This window comes from Ochlerotatus camptorhynchus, unplaced genomic scaffold (assembly GCF_037179485.1).
Source record: "Ochlerotatus camptorhynchus isolate MF236.1 unplaced genomic scaffold, CSIRO-AGI_Acam_v1.1 ptg000133l, whole genome shotgun sequence".
Taxonomy (NCBI): Eukaryota; Metazoa; Arthropoda; class Insecta; order Diptera; family Culicidae; genus Ochlerotatus; species Ochlerotatus camptorhynchus.
Genome location: NW_027040623.1, coordinates 66,940 through 91,501, shown reverse-complemented (window position 1 = coordinate 91,501; position 24,562 = coordinate 66,940). Strand labels below are relative to the sequence as shown.

Here is a 24,562-nt window from a genome sequence, read left to right as displayed (position 1 = left end):
TGGGGTAGTTTTTGAAATTTTATTGATTTCAATGATTAAAAAATGGGCATAAGAACATTTTCCCCGTCATGAGCTACAAACTTTTGGCTTTCGATACTTTTGCCGATTCGATTATGTGGACGTGTGCTTGTCCACGAAAGCTTAATCAGCTGTCTCTCGAAACAACGGCTAGTTGTACCTTGAGTTCAAATTCGATGCTGGGACTTGATGTTCTTGACGAGGTTAAGCCTTTGTAAGCAAAGATTAATGCAACACAAAACGCTGCATCTTTGGCTTCGACACCTGATTCATACCCCAGTTTTGAAGGCGAATTAAGTCTTATTAATGTTATTATTATTACCCCTCACCATCCCCCTCAAACGGGGGAGTTTGGTAAAGAGAGATGATCAAACCTATTTGTACCTTCCTAAAGTTGTCCTTGCTCGCTTTCTACTCTCTATATGCAATTTGCACACTGCCGTACTCTAACGGAACTATCAATTCTATACTTTCATCTCCTTATCTATCGTATGAAAATTACCACTTTAGTCTGTTATTTGAAATTAGCATCTTCAACTACAAAAAAATGTTTACAATAGGCCCTTACGGATTATTTTCAAATTGAAAATGCATTGCAGAATGCATTTGTTCATTATAAATTAATCCAACATCTCTATTTGTCTGCGATAAATACGAACTCACGCGTCAATACAAACTCCGAGCCTTGAGCAAGCTACATATTATTTGCGATCAGCTGCAATAAACATGTATCTACGCTTTTACTAAGCAGGAAATCATAATTCCATTTTGAAACATTCAGTTCGCACCTTCTCGTTCGGATCTGAACAGATAAATTCAGACCGCTTGATTTTACGATACAACACCCTCCAAACCTTTTCCTATATTAAAATTGTAAGCACTGTCGATGTAGAGACAGACAGGGTGTGCCAATCAATTTATTGCCTAGTTTCGTCAAACTGTTCCATCAATTAGATCAAGGATTTCCGTGTTGTTCTGAGAGCATGCTGTCTCACTTGGTACGACCGTATGCTTTAGTATATCACTCCGAGGAAAGATCCTAATACCTCATCGTTATGGGTGCGCTGATTCCATTAACTGTATCTTTTTGGAGCAATCAATGTGACGCTAATGAGGTAGTATTTAACGATCGACCCATGGACTCCCGATGCTTGATTTGGGCGTAGCTACTTATCACTTTCAATTGCTCTACGATTACGGGACTCCAAGTAAGCGAGAACCGAAAAGTGAGAAAGAAACTAGAACAGAATCGCCACCTGAATACTAATCAGCTACTAATTTTCGACTGCGGACTGCTGGTGGGTGGTGTCTCACATTTAGTTGATGAACGAGCTCTGAGTCAATGAGCCGAACATGGTGCGTGTGCCGTAGATTGGGTGGGTTTTGTTTACCGTTCGATGGCACACTTTCTTTCCAAATTTACGGTGGGAAGCACTAGAATGGCACAATTACCGTGTTTAGCATTTTAGAGCTGCTGATTGGTTCTTGTTACTTGAAATTGAAAACGTCGTATTCTATTTACGTGATGCGAATCTTAAAACAGTACTGTGTGCTAACCGGTGAGGAGGGCAATGATGCTACTAAACATAACCTAATTTTTCGACTCAGAATAAGTCAGATAAACACTCACCCAAATCATTTTACCCGTAATTAATGAATTTGACATTTACTTGCCAACCGCAAGCCCCAATCAAATGGAGATCGAACCAACTGTAGCGGCTCAGCTTTCAAAGAGAACCTTTTATTATTTTATTACTGTTTGCCCACTTAACTGTCAAGCCGTTCAGTCTGATTTCTTGAATCAAGTCGTCTTTGTTGATCTGGAACTAGAGCTGTTACCGTTGAACGGCACCGGTGAATGAGTCACAGCAATCATTCCACGGTGCGTATTTACTGCATCTCAGCCAGAACCACAATGCCGATCCAATCTCTTTCATCAGGCGTCTTGGTACATATTTTATTTGCTTTCATGTGCGATTGCCCGACGAGTCTGAGTCTAAAGACCATCACTAACCACCGCCCGGAACGCAGCTGGTGACGGCCAGTGGTGGGTTGGTTCAGCGTAAAGCTTCTGAGGCAGTGCTAGAGACTTTTTTTTATGGAACGATCAACTCGCAAATCTCAACCTCTATCAGGCCAGCTGATCGCGTGCTAAAGGTTCGGTCTACAAATGACGTGGGTGGTTATGGATTGTAGATAATTGAACAATAATAATTTGTTCTGATGGAGTGTGAGAGCTCCGCAGATTTGAATGTTGTGCAGGCATAAAATATTGATGTTGTTTAAATGGTGCTTATTGGTCGATTTATGTTTTATTTTCTTACATATTTTTCGTTTCGTAAAAGGAGAGCCAAGATGAATCATAAATTTACGTGCTGTACTGTTTGAATTTTTATCTTTCGGCGTATGATTTTCAAAAATGGAGTTAGCATTCGATCATTCGGGAGCGTTTTTGTGCCTTTAAAAATTAATTGACCAGTCTCCGCTTTAATATTGTATGTTCCAGGCGTGTGTTGGTACAGTTCTCCAATCAAGCTTTTTTTTTTTGAGATGTGAAACCTGATTCGGTAGTAGATTGAATACTAAAAAACCATGACCGTAGTTCGTTACGGTACCAAAACAATTGTGCTTATGCTAAGGTCACTATTGAAAATAGAAGATTCGAATACGCGGGCACTGATTCTTCTAGCGGTACAAACAATAAAACGTGTATTTTTCTACTGTTGCCCAACGCTGTCAAGCTGTAAAATTTATTAAACTCTTAGAAATTATAGGTAAAATAATTATAATTTAAATAACTCACATCTTCAGTGGTTATTCATAGTAAATAAGTAACGCAATTAGTTACTTATTTACTACGCCCGTGCTTTCGCTTCTAATTACCATATCACTTCTCTTGTTATAATTTCGTTAGGTTGTAATCAAAGCGAAAGCACGGTATATCCTTAACTATAAACAAAAAGCACTCACTATAGACTATAGTGCACTCAGTCTCATGCGATGTTTTTGGTGAGGGGCCGTACGCCATAGCCGTACGCTCGCACCTTACGCTTAACTCCACTCATTAAATTCTGTACAACATCATTTCTTGGCAAACTTTGAAAGTTTCTGCTTCGTTACTTCCTTCGGAACATCAAACTTGTGCTGGATGGTGAAGAACAGTAGAAGCTGCCGGAAGTACGCCTTGACGTAAGTCTCATCATCCATGATGAGACTATGAGGCTTCGTCGGCATCTAAGTATACAGTTTCCGGGCCCGTGACTTTCCCACCGTATATTGCCGTTTGTCACGATTTAGAGCCTTCTGAACTTTGTACGTATGCAGTCCCTCCCGGCCCTTGGCTCTCTGAACGAAAGACTTGGACAGATTCAACTTTCTGACCACATCCCTGACCGAAGCATTGGGATTCCGCTTAAACGCTTTCACGACGCCCTTGTGATCCTGATCACTAATAGAACATCCATTCTGACCGCATTTCTCCTTCCGTTCGATGCTCAGAGTTTCGTAGTAACGTTTAATCACACGATTCACCGTTGACTGCACGATTACGAGTTGTTTTCTGATGTCCCGATGAGAGGGTTGAGGATTTTCCAGGTGCTTGCACAAAACAATTCGCGACGTTGCTCTTAGGGTGACGCCATTTTTTCCAACTTAGAACAATAAAAATACAGTGTCAACAGTACACTCTAAATTACTTCTACCTAAATTTTCGAAAGAAAATACCCAATGCGTAATTTTTACAGCGTTTTTTTTTTCGTAATGCAATTTGATGCGGAACACCCTTTAATATAATTCATGTTCTGTGCATAAGAGACTATGAGCCAACGACTAAAGCATTACCACCAATATTTGTTGTCTTCGAGAAAATGTAGGCTAGCTAAGCTAAATATTATGAAACAGTCAGAGGAAAAACATTTTTTTGTCGGGGTCCTAGGATTGCGATACTTTGGGGATGGGATGTTCGCAGATCTAAAAGCTGCATTTGACACGGTGGACCATAATATGCTGCTTGCCAAGCTGGAGATACTTGGCTGTGGATTGGTTCAGATCTTACTTGGTGAATCGCTATGTACGGGTTAAGATTGGCGCGTCGGAATCGGATGTTTTCTCAAACAACTCGGGAGTTCCGCAAGGCAGTAACCTAGGACCGCAACTGTTTTCGATCTTTTTAAACGACGTCGCCTTTCTGATACCATCAGGATGCCGCGTTTTCTATGCGTACGATACGAAAAATTAAAAGTCTCTCGGACTGCTGGGATCTCCAGAATATGTTAGGTATTTTTGCTGACTGGTGCTCAAGAAATATGATGAGTCTAATCACCGAAAAATCGAACCAATCATGTTTGACTATGTTCTCTATGGACGCTGTCTTGCTCGTGTAGAGCACATAAAGGATCTCGGTGTTACCTTGGACTGCAGACGTGAGTCAGAATCCACTACAATGACATCATCTCCAGAGCTAATCGACAATTGGGCTTTATTTTCAAAATTGCCGACTAGTTTCGTGACCCGCTATACCTCAGGTCACTCTACTGCTCGCTTGTGCGATCCTTATTGGAGTCAAGTTTAGTGGATTGGTGCCCTTTCCATGCTAGCTGGATCACTAGAACTGAATCAGTTCAACGCGAGTTTGAGAGATTTGCTCTAAGTTTCCCCAACTGGCGTGACCCAACAAACTTGCCACCGTATGAGGAGCGTTGCCGTCTCCTGGGAATTGAACCATTAGAGGTGAGACGGACGCACTTTGGGAAGGTCCCATACAAATATGTCGGCCTTTAAATCTATTTTTTGTTACCCTTGATGTGTGCGATAGCATTTTATAACTCATAACTTTTCAGTGAAATTTTTAAATTTATGTTTAGTAGGGTAAAGAACGTCTTCATAGGTATTTATGGAAATATCTATTTTTTTTTCAATGCACATGGAAAAGATTTAATAAAAGTTTCATGAAACATAAAGAACATTAAATAATATTTTCATTAACGTTATCAGAAACTGTGGTCTCGAAATCGAAATCTTCAGCAAAATCTTCGTTTAAGTCTTCGTTCAGCTGCACTTGTTGATAGGTTGTAGAAAGTGGTGATTATGGAAAAGGCGAGCAAAACAAAATCACATCAAACACGCCAAAATAAAACAACCTATTTTAGGTAAAATAAATAATCTTAATTAGGAAAAATGCCAGGGAGGTACAAAAGCTTCCTGAACGCTACATTTTGGCCAAAAGTTGAAACGTTGAACTGATGATTATCATGATGTACCCTCATATCAAAAACGAACGCTAGAGTGCATAATCGACTTATTTGTAATCCATCCGGTGTTTGATGAATGAAAACACAAAATTTTCAATTGGTGCGTTCTCGAGATAGAGCAAGTAAGTGCAGATGTAACTTTCACTGAAAGTTAGCACTAGGATTGTACATTATTCTCTTATAAACAGTTGAGCGAACCGAGGTGGACTTTTTTTTTATTGTGACATGATTTGGTTTTGAAAAATTGTAATTTTTTAGTATTTTTTCATGTGACTATCCAAAAATTTGATCGATTTGTAATGTAGGTAACCCCAATGGAAAGCTTAGATTTCAAGCTTTAAAATGGTATGTTTCAATAGTTTCACACTACTGTATATCATATGAAAAACATAAGATTAAAAATACGTCAGATTTCTATGATTTTCCGCTTGTTTCTACTTTGGTAGCATGTATCTTCCGTTAGCCAATATATTAAGTTGAAATATATTCAGCTTTTCTTAGCTAGAGTATGTACTCTCAATTGGCATATCAATATGTGAAATTAAAAATAGTATTTTTTTTCTATTAATGGCCACCCTTCTCACCCTTCTCCACACAGTGGGACGGTCGCTTAAGCTATGTTCGCTGGAAAGTTGCTTACGGGTGACATTGACTGTCCAACACTGCTGTCTCAGCTAAATATGTATGCCCCTGAGAGGCCTCTTCATCAACGCGACTTTCTATTTTTAGAACCACGGCGCCGAAATTGTACACAACTCGAGTCAGTTCGAGCAATCAGCCGGCAATTCAACAAATTCTTTTATATGTTCGACTTCAATGTATCAGCTGACGTGGTTTGTCATCGGTTACTTGACCTTTTCCGTACCGTTGACCGTAACTATTTAGTTTAAGTTTTATTCATTTAGACAATAATTGTCAGTTGAATTTTTCAATATACAAATAAACAAATTAACAAAACAAAAAAGATCGAGCAACCAGGTGGAAGGAATCCTACACGAAAATGAATTATTTTATTCATGTGTTCCACTACATTTTTGCCAAAACATCAGCCTTATACATTCCATAAGACAAGCCACATAGGTCCTATAAGAATGCATAAAAGGTATGTGTGACCGCTTATACATTTCATTTGACACATGATCTTCATTAACTTTTTGCAAGGTGTCTGCTTATTAGTTGACTTATACATTTTATGAATAATCAGCAATAGAAATTTGCCAAAAGGTATTTCGTAACAATACATTGGTAATCAGATTCTTCCAGTCTTGAAGCACGAATTATTAACGTTGGTGAAGATTGTGATCTGCATTGAATTGATTTCTGTAATGTTTACGTTCGGAAAATGTTTGAACAAAGTTTTTTGTTTTTTTTTTCAATGCGCTATGACTAGAAAGTCATCTCATTTTTAGTACGTATATAAAGGATACCACTCATTGTTGCAGGGCACAGCCATTAGATAGTGGACCTTGTATGACTTGATCAAGTACGATGCCTGGTTGTATTCAATTTACCATTGTATGAATGGCCAAAAACGGAGGATTGATCCGTAAGCAGAGGCACTTACGTATGATCCACGAAAGCAAGAAGAATGTCCTTCCAATGATAAAAATGTTCCAACCCGATACAGAACAAGCCATCATACGAGAGGATGTACTAATACGTAATAAAGCGCAGGGAGTCATATAATTTTTTGTAGTTAGTCAGAACTAGAAACCAGAAGAAGATGAGTTGTAACGATTTTTAAATAAACTTTTTTTTCTCATTCTGGACGCAGCTTGAAAAATACAGTTAGTCTTTTTCATCTGTCGTTTTAAAATAAAACTTCCCCGTGCAATTTGAAAGTAGTCTACAAAATGCACTAAAGATGAACAGTCATAGCATTAATCAAGTTAACCATGAAGGTATAGCAATTGATTTGAGAATGTCAACAGCATATTATTATATTCGTTTAAATTCGCTGTTAAGTATCGACTTATGGACAGATACCAAGTAGCATTGCTAGTTTTATCAAGGTTTTATTCTATTCTATAAGTCCAAATCATGGGCTCTAAGGCTATGATAAATTCAAAATTACTATTAAGAAAATTGGTTTTCCCAAATGTGGGAATACCCCACACGATATTTCTTTCAACCAGCTGCTCAAGCTAGATTAATATGAGGGGGAAAAATTAAGGGATGCTATAAACCAGACTTAATTGGTTACTGATTACGGAATATTGAGTAAGATATTTTTCTGAAAATTGATATCAACGCTTCTATTAACACATTTGCAAGCATGAGGAGTCGTAAACAGATTGAGTTTAGTAAGATTAAATGTATCTTAGAACAAATTTTATTACGAGTAAGGTTTGTCGCAAGTATTTTAATATTATACTAGCTGAGTGTGTCCGGCCTTGCTCGGGATTCAATATTAGCTTGAGTGTATGCGGCATTTAAAAAAAAGATTGCTATATTGTACATAGCCCCCCCCCCCTCTTATATAAGGGGCTACCCGCTATGACCTCCCAAATGCAAAATTTGGTTCCATTTGCTTGATTAGTTCTCGAGTTATGCACAAATTTCTGTTTCATTTGTATGGGAGCCTCCCTTACAGAGGGAGTAGGGGTATAGAACTACCATAAGAACCTTTCCTTGCCCCAAAAACCCCTGCATACCAATTTTCGCGCCGATCGGTTCAGTAGTTTCCGAGTCTATAAGGGTCAGACAGACAGACAGAAATTCATTTTCATATATATAGATATTTTACAAATCATAGGAGGCCCCCAAGGATGCAAAGGCGGCCCCCAAGGATGCAAAGGCGGCCCTGGGCATAACAGTATTAATGTTCTATTGAAAACCTTAATTAAGTGTGAAATGCCACAGTTAACAGGAAACAAAGGAAAACAGCAATGCACACTGGGCCAGGAACCGAAATTAACAAGACAAAACCTCTAGCGCATTAGGTTTGCATTATATTGAAATGGTGTCTTTCGTAAAGTTTCTCGGTTTAACATGCGCCTTCATCTGGTAATGGAAATTAGTTCCAATTTTATCCGCATAGATGGTGCTGCGATACTAACTTTCTTATTTCACATGATAGAGGTTTTATGTCTTGGGAAAAGTTGTATAACATTAAAAAGTATAAAAAACATGCCGAAAAACTCAAAGCTCTAGGTCTTCAAATAACAAAGATATAGTGAATATTGTAAAATTTAACTGAAATTTACGTTTTTTGTACTATTTTCCATACAAACGACAAATACTTCATTTTTAACGCCGTGTATCTTTTAAGTCGGATAATTTTCAAGCTTTAAGGAAGCGTGCGCAATGTTTTGGGTCGATACAAGCGAAATATTAGTCAAAATAGTGAAAACTACAATGATTTTCATAATCCGGTTTCTCGAAAAGTAGCAAGTATTAGCAAAAAGTCATTTACTTTCTGAAATGTACCATTTATCATCGATCAAAGGTGAAAGTTTGCCGGACATATAATTTTATATAATAACAATTTTCTACAACTTTGCTGAAGACATAGAACCTCTATCATGTGAAATAAGAAAGTTAGTATCGCAGCACCATCTTTGCGAATAAAATTGGAACTAATTTCCATTACCAGATGAATGCTGGCCTACGTTGAACTTTAAACGTTCTATGAGAATGTAAGCACAAACCTGATTAATGAAAGTCAATTGAAATTTACAAAATTGAAAAAAAAAACAATTTTTAGCAAAAAAACAAACATGAAAAGTGATTTCTAAACAAACATGAGAAAGCTGGTATCTCTGAACACTACCAAAAATAAACTATTTGATTGATGCTAGTTGGTAGGTATATCCTGGTATGTTTATTAGAAAAATAGTATTTACTTTCAACATTACTATTTATTACTCTAACTGGGGGAATAATGCGCCCCGTAAATAGTAGTGTGGAAAGCATAACCATCAGGCGTGAACCATAGAAATTCAATAGAAGAGTCTGAAACACCATTTTGATGGCATTGAACTTAAATACAGTTTCGCTTTGTGGGTTAAACGAATATATAATTTAGCATGGATGTTTTACCCCCACCCTCCCTATTAGATACATTTTCGAACATAGTTTGTCTTTCCAAACGCACTGCAGCTTGAAAATCATATCGTAAAGGTTCTAACAGAAAATATTTATTCTGGAAAAACATGCTGTAAGCTTCAGTCGATTGTAAGTACTGTCTCTACATTTGTTATAAGAAACATATACAGATGATATAAGAAATCTGTCGAATCTGTCGGAAAACCATGAAAGAGATAAAATAAACCGGAAGGAAAGTTGGTTAAATAGGGATTTAACTTTTTTTTAGACTTTTATCCTGTGCTCGATCGCAGGTATTTTTTTTTAAGAATATGACGTTTGAAACCTATGATTTAGTATTGTTTGCAGGTTCCATACAAATGTTTGGGTATGATCCACATCAAATAAATTAATCACTGTTTTTATTGTTCGAAAATTTAATAACATATTGCTTAGATCTAATTTTGAGCCTACTAAGAAAAACCGGCCTTTTGCCTCTATTTTTCGAGTGGATGTTTTTCGCAAAATGGAATGTTTTCACTACATACGACTTCTAAGTTTATTAACCTTTCCGTACGTACCGTAAGATTTGATGAAGATAATCAAATTGTTGAGATATTGTTAAAAATCTAACACTGCTTCTTGACCCCAGGGATTCTAAAGTCGGCATAACAAATTGAAACGCTATTCAAACGCCTATGAATTCACTTCGGACTATCGGATGAAGATTGAAATTGTTTCGGTCGGAGCGCTTCTTTTGTTTTTGGGAATAATGGGTGCAAACATTCATATCACGCTTTCTCAAAATGGGCGATTAGGACGAAGTAGTTCTCTACCCTATAGGGTTTTTTTTCGCATAGATTTATAGATCATAAAAACTGATTTAACATTTATTCCACAAATGGCTGATATGCCCTATCACTTCAAGTTTTCTAGAGCACAAAACTTGGATATTGCTGCAACATCGCTCATAAAATTGGAACTCCCGTGATGTAAGTTTTGTGGGAACTGATATTTGTGCTTTTGAAATTTCTAGGTGATAGTAAGATCAATCAGAAATAAGCTTTCCACAGCGGTTGATCTTAATTCCCATAGCAATACCAGGTCACAAAGTAACTAACAGTAACCAGTTCAGGTTGGATCTGAACGGAACAACTCCTCTCGTTCAAGTTCACACAGAAGCAGTAGTCAACCCAAGCCAAAACAATAAATCCGTTCAACTACACTCCCCGAAAACAACGGTTATTTCCTTTGTTATATGGCCCCTAACATCATTGGCATCGACCTTGTCTCGGCTCGGTTAAGACCCACAAAATAACCAACATCTCAATAGCACAGCAGCCGGTAACAGAACATTGAACGATCGCGTGACGTAACCTTCGGAAATGCTATAAATCCAGTGTGACTAGCGACTTTTTAACCTGCCATTAATCTATTCACGGTGAAGGCGCGCAAGGTACGCACAAATGTCCACGCTTAAATGGGCAAAGGGAAAGGCATTGCCAAAAATGACACACAGTGTGCAATGTCTGGTTGTAGATTATGAAAGCCGCTGTGGCCACGGTCCAGTTTATGACTGGTGGTTCCATCCAGGTGTGGTGCGCTCAGATTGACAGTTACACGTACTTGCGAACAACAAAGGGGGCTTTTACGGTTAGGCACGAAAGTGACGGGTTCCATATTAAGCCCTGCAGTTTAATCTAATTGCTGCGCGGCGGGCACGAAACTATTTGGAGGTTAAGTGTCGACTGACGATTAGTGGCTCGAACGGTATCAAGCTATGAGGTGGAGCGGGGCCTTGATCCAAGCATTTGGTATGCACACATCTAGGGTAGGAACATTCTTGGTTGCTTGGCTACCAGAGGGCACAATGTTGGAGATTGTTTCCAAGGGATTGTTTATTATGTTTTTACGGTTATTCGATTATCACGACTTCCAACCTTCGGTCGATCGGCGGGATGCATTCAAAACAGTTTAAGTAGCTACTACAGTGCTTCGCCGGCAAGGGTGACGCCGAAGCCAACCCTGACTTTCATACACGATGAAGTTTGCTTACCACTCTTTGATCGATATTACGAAAGTGCTGATGCGCTTCCATTTCCTTTTACTTCAAGCAGTACTCTACCATAAAGCCAAGCACGGTGCGAATGAATGGAATGAATTGTTAATGCAAATCACCTTCGTCTACCCAACTGCACTCGTTGAATGCATTCGATTCAAACGAGAGTATTTAAATAATTTCGCTTTCTCACTTCTTCACTACGGAATCTAATCTTTCTTTTTTTTTCGTACACTTGCAGCGTCCACTGGCGACGGAAACGGCAGGACGTGATCGGCACCTATCGTACATCTCGAACCGACCGCGTCCATTCGGCAATGAAGATTCGTCGCAACCGACACGCGGTTTCCTGGGATCGACGGCGGCACAACAAAGGCAAACCTCTTCCTCCTCCTCCTCATCCTCGCAGCAGCAGCGGATTCCACCATCGGCCGGGCGGAACAGTTTCAGATCGAAATCGGAAGACCTGGGTGGAAGTGGCAGCAGCAGCAGGCATCATCAGAACGAGACAAATAACGGTAGCAGAAATGGCAGCAACAGCAGCACTAGTAGCAGCCGGTACACCAAGCCCACGTTGAAGCCTAATCGAATCCGATCTACGACTACGGCTGATCCGGTCACTGCCAAAAGTACTACGGTTGAGAGCGTGGTGCTGAGGAATCGCTTCGCTGGACGGTGAGTTCAAGCCCGGGTTTCCTTTAGAGGTGGAATTTTCAGATTAGATTAGACGAGGACAATGGACTGTGGGGTGATGCCCTAGACATTCTGTTGGAAAACTTGACCGACTGAACAATCGATATGTAGATTCAATAGGTGGTACAAGGAATGTCCATTATGATTATCATTCCTTTCGTGGATAATTTTGCTGTTTTAATTAGTGAAAATTTCTGTCAATGCCTGATTTGGTTTAATAGCAATTGAAGTAAGCGATAAGGCAACCGCAAAGTGTCACACACGACTGAGCCTAGTATATAAACGAACTAGTTAAAAAAAACCCGTGCGGAAAAAAACTCTTATTTATAAGCATCCAAGTCAGGGCTTAAACCAAAGACTTCTGTAATAGTATGTACACCCAGTGTACTAGACATTTCGGAAAACTCATGCACATTTCTGTACCTTAAGTGAGGGTGTCAAAAACTCTAAAAGCTTCATTCCCTACCTTACAACATTCACATTTTAGCATAGAAAACAATTTTAGGCATGTGATTATATTCATCAATGATATAGCTATGACTTTCATGGAAACGGTTGATTAAAAAATGATATCTCATTTTAATAAAATTTAAGAAAAAATAGACCAATTTTAAACCTTAGGTGAGGTGATATTGGGCCAAAGCATAAATTTGGTTAAAATATCTTAACATATGTGAATGTAACGTAGCTATTAGGAGTACACTTGGTTATTTTCATTCAACATTCAATGTTTGTTGGGTGCCCTCTGATAACAATTAACGGAACTAAGTGAATGGGTAATTTTTGATAGATATCACCATTAAGAACAGTGGTGACATGTGAAGGAAAATTAACGCAGAAGCATGGTAACATGATTAATTTCGATTAAAAAATGTTAATTTATCCGGACCAATTTTTAATAAGGGCCTGTGTAAAAATGGGATCAGGTATTTCAAAAATCCATAACTTGTAACATGTGAACCAAATGACGTTTGTTTGATATGAAGTTGCTGGTAACAATATACCAGTAACCAGTAACAATTTAGCTTTTATGAGGGTTCTGTAGACCATGATTTAGACTTGTAGAATGCTATAAACCCGCGATAAAACTTGCAATGTTGCTTGGGTAGTCTATAAAAAATACACTCAGAGAAAAATCACTGTAAAATCATGTTTAAAAGTAAAATTGCTTATTTTCTGCAAAGACCTATCCTTACATTTTTCATATTTTTATCTGAATAATGCTGAAATCATGCCTTCAAATCTGGTGTGGAGTATAACATAATACATAATAATACAAAAAATAGATGCTTCGATTCGTTTTTAATTTGTATTGCATTGAAAAATAAATCTTCAAATTAGACCTTTGCAAAAATTGTTTTTGGTATTATTTAACTAAAGTATGTAAAATTCGTTTGTGATGTAGATCTCATAGAAACAACAAATAAATTTAAAAAAATTTGTTTTAATCATTTTACCAACTAGCGTTCTACACCAGATTTGAGAATACAGCTTTAGCATTCATCACAAAAAAAATAGAAGGGGGATAATTTGAAAAAAAGTATCAATTTAAATTTTAAACATAATTGTACTGTGATTTTTCTCTCAGTGTATTTTTATAGTCTATTATATTACCTAAAAATAGTCTTCAGACGCCTTACTTACCACCTACTAATGCTGTCAGAAGAAGTCGTCTCCACTCTACTCGATCCATGGCCACGGTGTACGTTTCCTCCATCGTCTCAAAGTTCCGTGCCATGATATCGATTTCATTGGCGAAGCCAAGAAGCTGGATGGACTTTCTGAAGATCGTGCCACTCGCGTATATCCCAGCTCTTATCACACCTTCTAACGCGATGATGAATAGCAGACACGAGAGTCCATCAGCTTGCGGTAACCCCCTTTGAGATTCAGTGGGACTCGAAAGTGTCCCCGATACTCGAATAACGCACATCACTCAATCCATCGTCGCCTTGACCAATCGCGTCAGTTTTTCCGGAAATCCGTACTCGTGCATAAATTGCCATAGCTGATCTCGATCGATTGTGTCGTATACGGATTTGAAATCGATGAAAAAATTATGTACATTGCATTGGTCGATCTTAAGGCAAGAATCGATCGGAGTGAATCGATTATTTTTTATGAAAATAAACGTTTCGTCGATTTAATCAATCATTTTGAATCGATCTTTTGAATCGATTCATTTTTCAAAATGGCACAAAAATGTTTCAAATAGAGCGGATCATAGGGGCCTCATAGCCTAGTCACTAAAGGCGCGGTATTACCAAGCCGGAGGCGGCGGATTCGATTCCCGGTCTGATCGAGGGAATCTTTCGAGTTGGAAATTTTCTTGACTTCCCTGGGCATTGAGTATCATTGTGCTTGCCACACAATGTACAAATTCATGCATTGGTATTTGGCATCGAAAGCTCTCAATTAATAACTATGGAAGCGCATTTAGAACACTAAGTTTAGAGCACGCAATAAGCTTATATGCGATCAGCAATAAGCTTGTTATGCGAAATAAAAGAAGAAGAAGGATCATAGGAAAGTTGGTGCAAATTAACGCCAAGTTCAGTCTAAAGTTGATATTACGTTACATAAGCTATCTTGTTATGACATTTCACTTATAATAGTAATTTAGTGAGATGATTGATATAATTTAGAAATAAATTGCGTAGTACGTACGCAGTAAAAGTTGTGAGTGTAACATACATACATGATGAGAATATAGTAAATGACTATTTTGATTTCATTTTACATGTGGAAGTTTTTACTCGGTTACTTGATTACGCGAGTGATTTAACAGGTTATAATATTCGGCTTATTGGTATAAAATGAACGATTTAAAAAACGAAAGATTAACATATGAAACAAAACGATTAGATGGGCGGAGTGTAAAAGCAAGTATGTACGGAAAGTACTTAATTCAGATATCCCAACACTCATCCGAAAAGGACCACAAGAAAGCTAATTGCGCCATGCGTTTTGCATTGAGCCGATATCGATTATGTGTGGTTTCACCAGTTTTAGAGAATGCCTCTCTGACGGAACACTTGTTACCATTCTTGATAAATAGTCTTGAGAAATATGGGGTATACATGGAGATATTCACTACGGATTTTCTCTCATGCTTGAAAAGGAACGACTGAACGTAGGGAAAACAGGCTGATGCAAGAAATTTTGTAATTCTGCCGGTATGCCCACATGGCGATCCCGTTCTGACATAACAGAGGACTGATGAACCTGAAATATGTCATAAGAAGTGAATGTTTGTACATATGTAGATTAATAACTTTCTTTACCATTTTGTCATGAATATCCCACAGGCCTCCGGTTGGTTTTAGTGAGGGGATAGATGTGTGCATATCATCGTATACTTTTTCAGTACTATAGATCTGCTCAGACACAATTTTAACTGCCCGAGCGTGAGCTGAAGACTCCAGGTACAGTGTCTTGAAACGGGGATCAAGGATCGTTGCAATAGTAAATGTATCCACCAGCTCAACGTCAGGGGAAAAGGGAAACAGATTGGTGGGAAAACAAACCGTCCGTTCATCCATGTGTGCTAGATATAGAAAGACTATAAGGCGCCTTAAAGGTCTATAATCATCTCTGGAGCCCAAAACTTTCTCTTTCTCGTTCTTGCCTACTGAACTGTCACACTGGTTGTTTGGCAGAATCCATGTTCAAGGCAAGTGATGTGCAAAGGTGAAGGCAAAAATATCAATATGAAATTGCAAATGCATATGCACTGAAATTTTCTTTTTGGTTCGAAACAAAAATCGAATGAAAAGGATTGAATTTGAAGGTGTTTGGGATAGATTCAAAAAATCTTTTAATCGAGCCAAAAGAATCGATCTTTTGTGTTTCAATCCAAGATCGCTCATTGCTAGGTTGGGCACGTTGTATTCGCGGCATTTTTGCAGAACCTACCGAATCGCGAAAATTTAGTCCGTGCTAGAGCGGGCACCCATGAATCCCGCCTGGTATTGCCCCACGAACTCTCTTGCAATTGGTGACAGAGTACCTTGTAGGCGGTGCTCAGCAGTGTGATCGCGCGGTAGTTGCAGCAATCCAACTTGTGCTCTTTTTTGTAGATTGGGCATAAGACACCTTTCATCCATTCCTCCGGTAATGTCTCCTCCTCCCAAATCTTGGCAATTACCAAGTGCAGCGCTCTAGCCAGTGCTTCACTACTGTATTTTAACCGTTCTTCAACCGACTGATCTCCTCCTCAACTTCTTGAACATCAGGGGCCGGTAGCCTGTCGTCTTCTGTGCGCGCTCCAAGGTCTGTTGCCGTGCCATCTTATTTTTCTGCCGCATCACCGTTGAGGTGCTCGTCATACACACTTAGTTTTTTCTACCGAGCTCGGCCGTGCAAATCTCGACAAAAAAGTTTTACTGAGATTTTCATTTGTTTGCTAAGACTCATATGTCACTTTTGCTGAGATCTCAGTGAAACTTATCTTGGCCGAGATTTGCACAACCGAGCTCGGTAGAAAAGAACTAAGTGTGTAGTACTGCTTTTACCTCTCAATCACCTTACACTCGTTCGTGAGAAGGTTACCGTCCAAGTCCTTGAACATATCGGCTGGCGGCACGTAGCCTTTGCGCGGTTTAGCTTCTCGTATAATTTCCGTGTGTCGTCTGAGCGGTCCATATTTTCCATCGCCTCGCGATGTCGGTCTTCCTGCTGACGCTTCGTCCTTCGAAAAACAGAGTTTTGTCTGTTCCGCGCTTGTCTGTATCGCTCCAGATTCAATCTCTTGCGGTTCTGCAGCATTCTCGCGCGTGCCTGATTCTTCTCATCTACTAACAGTTTGCATTCACCGTCATACCAGTCATTTCTTCGGTCCGGGATCGCAGTACCTAGTGCTGCTGAAGCAGTACTACCTATGGCTGAACGGATGTCCCTCCAGCCATCTTCAAGAGTAGCTGCGCCAAGCTGCTCTTCCATGGGTAGTGCAGCTTCCAGCTGCTGCGCGTAATCCTGGGTAACTCCGGCGTCCCGTAATTGCTCAATGTTGGGTCGCGGTATTCGACTTCGACGGGTATTATGAACCGTCGAGAGTTTTGAGCGCATGCATACTGCAACTAGGTAGTGGTTCGAATCTATGTTCGCACTGCGGTACGTGCAAACGTTGAGAATGTCGGAGAAGAATTTCCCGTCGATTAGAACGTGAGCGATTTGGTTTTCTGTGTGTTGGTCAGTTGATCTCCAGGTGGCTTCGTGGATATTATTGTGGGGGAAAAACGTACTTCGGACTACCACACCACTGGAGGCTGCAACGAATCGTTGGCCGTTGTCGTTAGATACGGCATGCAGGCTGTTTGGCCCGATTGCCGGTCTGTACATTGCCTCCCGTCCTACCTGAGTGATCATATCGCCGATGACGATTTTGACGTCCCGTTGCAAATAGTCGTTGTATAAAACGCTTCTTTCTCGTCGTCGGGTCTCCCTTCGTGTGGGTAGTGCACGTAGAAACGGCCCTTAATCCTCAACTTGCACATCCTGCGCGTTGGCGCATCTTACCGAGCACTACAAAGTCGGTTCCCAGCTCGTTGGTGCTGCCACAGCACTGGTAGAAAGTAGCCGCTCGATACCCGCTTTTCGATACCTTTTGTCCCGTCCAGCAAAGTTCCTGCTGTTTCGGCAGCAACAGCAGTCGAATGTTTCTCGCTTACGATTACAACTTTGATGGAACCACATTCGTTTCAGGGAAAATCGAGGAAATAAATCGGTTTGTTTTGCATAAGAAATCCCAACACTGACAGAAAACAAAACAAAAATCGAATGAGACAACTGTCAAACTGGTTTGGAACAGTGCTTGTCTTGATCCAAATTCAGTTCAAAATAGATCGAGAATTATACTGGTTTAAAAAAATTACATTTTAGATCTAGTCCAAAACAAAATGCAGACCAAACCAGCCAATTGAATCGCTGCTAAGGATGCCCTAATTATCAACAAGTCATTGTGTCAGTGTGCGTCGACACACATGAGTTTGACAGCCACACGGCCATATCGTTTGACAAACTATAGCCTTTTAAACAACTACTTTTCCACTTAGATTTTTAATTAGTTTTTTTAATTAAAATTAACTACTTTCAATGCGATCTGAATGAGACAGGGATATCAAAATGTTTCACTTAGCAGTTTTTCGACTTGTTCTCCGTAATTCCAAATCTTTCTCATTTATCTTCAAGATTGCTCGGGACGGTTATGGCGTGGTGGTTAACATCCATACCTCTCACGCCTATATCACGAGTTCAAATCTCATTCCGGACATGAAACTAATGACCCAAGAGTGTTAAAGTGACTATATTAAAAAGAAAATCTTCATGGTAGATGTTTAAGGAATAGTGATACAAATAAAGCCACTGAAAAAGCGTATGCGTTCAACAAGGGGGCTAACAAAATCGGGTCATTACTGTATCCATAGTTGATAATTCCGACGCATCCAATGCAAATTGATTGAATTATTAATCCCTTGTTTTTCCCCCTCAGAACACCTGCACCCAACACGTACCGCCCAGCATTTGACTCCAAAAAGGTCATCCCTCTGAATAGCGCCACTACCCCTCGTGGTCCCATCATCAATTCGGCCAAGCCAAAAACAACTACCACCACCACAACATCCACCACGCCGAAATCGGCGAGCCAATCTCGGTTCATCCACCTGCCAGCCCGTCCGGTGATTCCTTCGATCAACATCACACATAACGGATCGGCCAAGTCGGCGGAGGTTATCTACGATTACGAAGATTACGCTGAAGATGGTAAGGATACGAACGAGTTTGTTGACGAACAGCAAGATATCAAAGATTTTAAGCCATCGCAAGCGCAGAAGAACAATCCAAAGAAAGGAAAGGATGAACAGGAGGTAGCGGTGAGCACTACGAGCAGCGCTCCTACCAGTACAACTACGAAGGCGTACGAGAACGAAGATCGGGGTGGTAGTTTGAACAACATCAACGAGAATGAATACTACGACGTGGTGAAGGAAGGCGATAGTCAAACCAGCAATGCCGAACAGATTGAAGATCATACAGTGATTCTGACTGATAACTTCTACTCGTCGAATTCTGGATCGGAGGAGATCCTTGATGGGGAATACGAAGAAGAAGAAGAAGAAGAAGTGGAAACTGAGGAACCTAAAAAGGAAGTATCATCAGTTTCACCGGCTAAGGAGGACAAAAAGGAAGCCGATTCGGCTTATGATGATGAGTACGTTTACGATGCTGAAGAACCAGCAGTTAGTACGACTGTGAAACCGGAGGTCAAACCTGCCAGAGGAACGGAAGTTGAAGATCAACCCGATGATATCGACACCTTGCTTTACTCGGAAGAAGATGCGATAGAAGAACCGGCCGTCGCTCCTGTATCGATAGAAAATGTAGCAGAAACCACGAGTGCTGTTCCAATTGTGCCAACTTCTACGACCAGTACAACACCGACTACATCTACGGAATCGACAACTTCCGAACCAAGCACTACGTCGGAGCGACCGGTCAGTAGCTCAATGGAATCGGAAGCATCCTCGAATGTGACTACCGAAAGTTGGGTTGTGGTGGCTTCAGTGCAAACTAGTAGAAGTGTATCAGGTGCTCGATTCTTACCCTTCCCTCAGGTTGAACAGGATGAAAAGAAGCAAAGTTTGTCGGAGCTTGATGCCAAGAACAGCAACGAGAATGATGACTTAGATTTGACCACTGTCAGCAGTCAAGAAGTAGAAAAGACTACTGTTGCTCCACAAGAACCAGTCATTTCAGTAACGGACGACTCGGAAACTCCGACAACTGAGAAAACACTGAATGCTCAGTCTACCGAAAGTATCATCGACAAACTGGATAGAGTTCAGTCTGAACTATCGAGTGGTGTACTCACCGGAAAGTTCCCAGTATTGAAGGAAATGGTTACCGAAGACAGCAAAGTTCCGAACTCGTCACTACCTCCGGTTGTTATTCGAAAGTTCCAACCAAATGGTAGAGCTTCCACCACCAAGAAACCACGACCAGTGTTCACAACATCCCAGAGACCAACGCCAAGTACTGATAACATAGTGAAGAAAATCAATTTTGAAGCCATCGCGGTAGATGATATTGCTGCTCTGCTTCCACCGGACTACAAACAAAAGAATGCTTTTAAGTTGAAGAAGTTTGGAGCGAGCAGTACAACTTCTGAGCCATTAGCTGCTGCCAAGGACGTTTTGAATGAAGAACCATTGAAGCCAGAGATCGGAAACCGATTCCGTCCAGCGAACATAAGTCGATCGTACAAGAGTAACGTTCCTGTGCAAGAGTTGAGCTCACTTCTGCCGAAGGACTACCGGTTGAATCGTACGGAAGAGGAAGTCAAGACAACGAACAACTTGAAGGAACTGATCAGCAAGGTCAAGGTTAATGAGAAAGCAAACGGTACTTTGGATGTACTCAAAAAGGCGCAGAAAGTTGATATTAGCTCTTTCTTACCACCTGGTTACAAGCCACCCGCAGAATCTGGTCCAAGCACGAAGGCTCCAAAGTCGTCTGTTATCGAAGACGACGTGAGCAAACTGCTCCCTCCGGGCTACAAGAGCTACAAGACAACAAAGAAACCAACTACCACTGCTTCGTCCGTTATCGATGGCGAAGATGCCAAGTTCCTTCCTCCTGGTTACAAGCCACCCAAAGATGAACCCAAAGTAGTGTTCAACGATGATATCAGTCAGTTACTTCCACCGGGTTACAAGCATCCAAAGCAGGAAACATCCACCAAAGCTTCCATTGTTTTCAGCGAAGATATCAATAAGTTCCTTCCACCGGGTTACAAGCCCTCTGCCGAAGAGAAAATACCTGTACCAGAGGTCATCGATCCCATAAGCCTACTGAGCAAGATCCAGTTCAAGGATGTCTCGTCATTGCTTCCTACCGGATTTAACAAAACGAATCTTGAATCACCTGGCCCCACCAGTAATACTGGAAACTCTGGAAACAGCTTTAAGGTTGTATTCCCAAGTCGACCGGGCGTCAAAAAACCAGGCGTGGGCCGTATTACCACTCTGAAACCACTCCTAGCCGAGGGACCAGGGACTCCCGATATAATTATCCGAAAGGGACCGCCTACCCGAGCCACAACCGAATTCACCGGCTGGCCAACACCCTCAACGACCCCACTTTCGATCGAAAAACTTCTCGAACAACAGAAACAGCAAGAACTGTTAGAGAAGATTCTAGCTTCCTCTACTACGACAACGACAACTACTACGACCACAACCACTACAACCACAACGCATAGGTAAGTGCAGAAAATCTCCTAGTGGCTTGTTGATGCGTCCTAATCACGTAATTTCTTTCAGACCAACGGAACCAGGTTTGTGCCATTCGGAGTGTGACCTGGCCGGTACGATTCGCATTGTTGACGGCGTCAACTGGGTACCGGAGCTGCTCGATCACAATACTGCTGAATGGAAACATCTGGCAAAGGAAGTTGAGGCTCAACTGAACGAAGTCTACAGCACTGCTCAGAATCTTAGCAAGTGGTACAAGAAGGTGCGCATCGACAGCTTTAACAAGGGTAGCGTACTGGTGGATTACTTTGTTGAGTTAACTGATCTAACTGAGGACGTCAACACGCTGGAGATTAGGAGACTTTTCCACGATGCGTTGATGCCCGCACCGTTGCCAACTACCACTGCTGAGCCTAGCACGGATTTGGACGAAGAAGATGATGGAGATTCGCAGGTGCAGAAGAAACGGACGAAGGAAAACTTACAATCGGCGGTTCCCCGCGTGAAGGAGGTCTTCTTGTTGGGTAGATTCAAGGTCGATCCGGTTTCTACTGATTTCACCGGTGAGATGATTTTATTAGATCTGTAGCTTGTTGTGGGTTTCTGAACGGATTTGTTTTGTTTTAGTTATCCCGAAACAGATTCTTCCACCGGTAGATTCGGAGGAGGAAGATCTTCTGCTACCCCAGTGGGCAATAGCCGGTATTGTCATTGGAATGGCATCGCTTCTATTCGTGATCCTTTTCGGCGTCACTGTGGTAACATATCGTATTTGTATCCAACGAACCAGATTTGACGGACTGCATCCCATTTTATTTCAGTTAATAAATCGTCAAAAGGCAGCCAAGAAGAAGGCTCCAACGCCACTGACAGCTGACATGCTAAACGAGCTGAATAAGAACCACATGGGAGGCATAGACAACTTTGGCTCGGAAGATCTGTACAATCTGGATGATGCGTGGGATGACCATGGGCACGATGTGAAACCAAAGGTTTGTTTTTGATTTTCTCTCGACCCGCTCACTAATAATCATGATTTCTCATCCAAGCAGCGCTTCTCCAACTCCATGCACGGCAGCAGTGCCTCGAATATCTACGATAGCTGGCGCTCGCAACGTCAGCCCAATAACGATAACTACTACTACGACGACTACAACCTAAAGGGTTCGCACTACCCGCCGTCCGGTCACCATCATCACCACCGGTTACCCGATGCGGCTTTCATGATGCACGAGCCACCACCACCGGTGATGGCCATGTATCCACCGTACCATCATGCCCCGCCACCACCCAGCAGTCACTACAATACGAACTCGCGACGATACTATCGAGATTATGATCCTAACTTCTAGGATGCTAGCCCATTTCATCCTTTCCTCCATCATCATCATCATCATCCCAGTCATCATCATCCCACAAAACAAGTCGTCGTCGTTTAGTTATATTTTTTTTTTCTCCTAAAAATCAGATCATCCATCTGAACCCATTTGCTGAGTTGTACCTTTGCTCAGATGCTAGTGCTGTAGCTGCATACTCCCTTATCCTTCAATTCCTTTTTTCTACTCAGTTTACGTCGAATAAGGCCCTTATCGTATAGTAGGATATTTTCTAATGTAAATAAATTATTTATTTTGTAAAAAATGAAGCAAAATTACGAATGAGATAAAAAAAAATCATAAAATAATTAATGCAACCTGCCTTTAGTTGTGCTTTGTCTAGATTATGATCCGAATGAAATGGCATTGAAAGAAATTGTTTAAAGTCACAATTTAACCTTTAGGGCTACGGGATGTAAACTACTATGTTACCTGACTCATAACGAATATACGGTAAATCCGGGAGATTTTTTTTTGCGTTGATTTGTTTTCCGTACTGAGTGCCAATGCTACCGACGCCAGGGAGGGAGCTCCCACACCTGGACCCTACCTTTCGACCCATCAACTCCTGGATCGGAGACCAACAGCTTTACTTCCCTTCCAAAGGAAGGCGTGATCAAAGATTTTATGCCTTAGAAAATTTCGACGGTGCCTACTGGGATGGAACCCATGCCTTTTAGGGTGAGTGGCAATAACGCTTACCACTACACCACCGGCACCGCTATTAGGGGGGAATATGACCTCGTCTAATTTTGTACTGCAAATTCTATGCAGATACAAAGTATGTATGTTCGTTATGAATCAGGTAACACGTATAGCCCCTCAATTCGGCCTATCCTGCAAATAAATCGTTTTTAAATTTTAATGACACAAAAAGTTCACTACTCATTTAATATTCTGAGCCGCAAACGATTCACTTAGGCTGTTATCCATTTGCCGAGTTAAATTAATCTCGTGGTTAAAAGTGACATTTCGGAAGTTATTTTCTATGTTCGAAAATCCCCGTGTCATCGATCGACCGGTTTTTGATCCACGGTTGTCAAAATTTAACTTCTTGTCTGTCAGAAATAACCATGCTCGGATAGCAGGTTTAATCGATAACTTTCCATCTGTCAAATTTTAACCAAAAGTTAAAAAAAAATCGACAAATGGTTCAGATCCTTAAGCTGGGCTTAGACAGGGCAAGTCAATTGATCAAGTCAGTTGAATTCAACTAACTTGAACACGAATTGAACGTGTAAGCCATGCCATTCAACTGACTTGATCAACTCACTTGAATTGAAAAAAAGTTGGACCAAGCTCTACTTTTCAAGCCAATTGAATTCAAGTGAGTTGATGAATTGATTTGAATCGTCGAAACCCAGCTCTGGTAGTTAATCGAGTTAAGAGCATTTACGCATTCTCTCGCTGTTCTGCGCTCTCTTGAGGAACAACTGTTAAGAGTGTAACCACTGTACTCTAGTTGCCCATTAAAATGCGGGTTTTTCACAGATAATTTTCCCCTGTTTATCTGAAACCACTTCAAGTTTTGGGCCCGGTCGCACTTTTTTTTTTTCCTCTGTTCGGGACATAAAACCACTGCGACCAGTAATTTGATCTATTGTAGTATATCCCGTGTCCTTAGTTTAGTGCATGTCGTATTACTCCATCACTATTGAGAAATGATGAAGTATTCGGTTTTGATACAGTTGTCATTCTTGCCTTTATCGCAAGGAATCGATTCTAATTGAAAGGTCCCGCTATTTATACCCTTCGGAATGTTGAAACACCCTCCAAAGGCGCGCCCCTTTGTCAGTCAAAATTGGATTCCTTAGCAAAAAAAACAAGACATGACACCGATAATGACCATGCATCAGAACCCTAGTCTTAACCACTTCAAACTAGGAAACA

The 24,562-nt window shown here is 40.7% G+C and overlaps 1 protein-coding gene across 2 annotated transcripts in view; it reads left to right on the top strand.

Annotated features, from left to right (window-relative positions):
• LOC135700346 (nuclear pore complex protein DDB_G0274915-like) overlaps positions 1-22,989 on the top strand; it is a 224,465-nt gene extending 201,476 nt beyond the window's left edge. The window contains exons 4-9 of one of the 2 annotated variants that reach the window (XM_065220834.1): positions 11,594-12,027; positions 18,536-21,304; positions 21,366-21,859; positions 21,924-22,054; positions 22,118-22,288; positions 22,349-22,989. In XM_065220834.1, the coding sequence (XP_065076906.1) occupies positions 11,594-12,027; positions 18,536-21,304; positions 21,366-21,859; positions 21,924-22,054; positions 22,118-22,288; positions 22,349-22,648 (4,299 nt within the window). In that variant the 3' untranslated portion in view covers positions 22,649-22,989. Of the gene's footprint in view, positions 1-11,593; positions 12,028-18,535; positions 21,305-21,365; positions 21,860-21,923; positions 22,055-22,117; positions 22,289-22,345 lie in introns of both variants that reach the window. The other variant, XM_065220833.1, reaches the window with a different exon arrangement.
• The last annotated feature ends 1,573 nt before the right edge of the window (positions 22,990-24,562 follow it).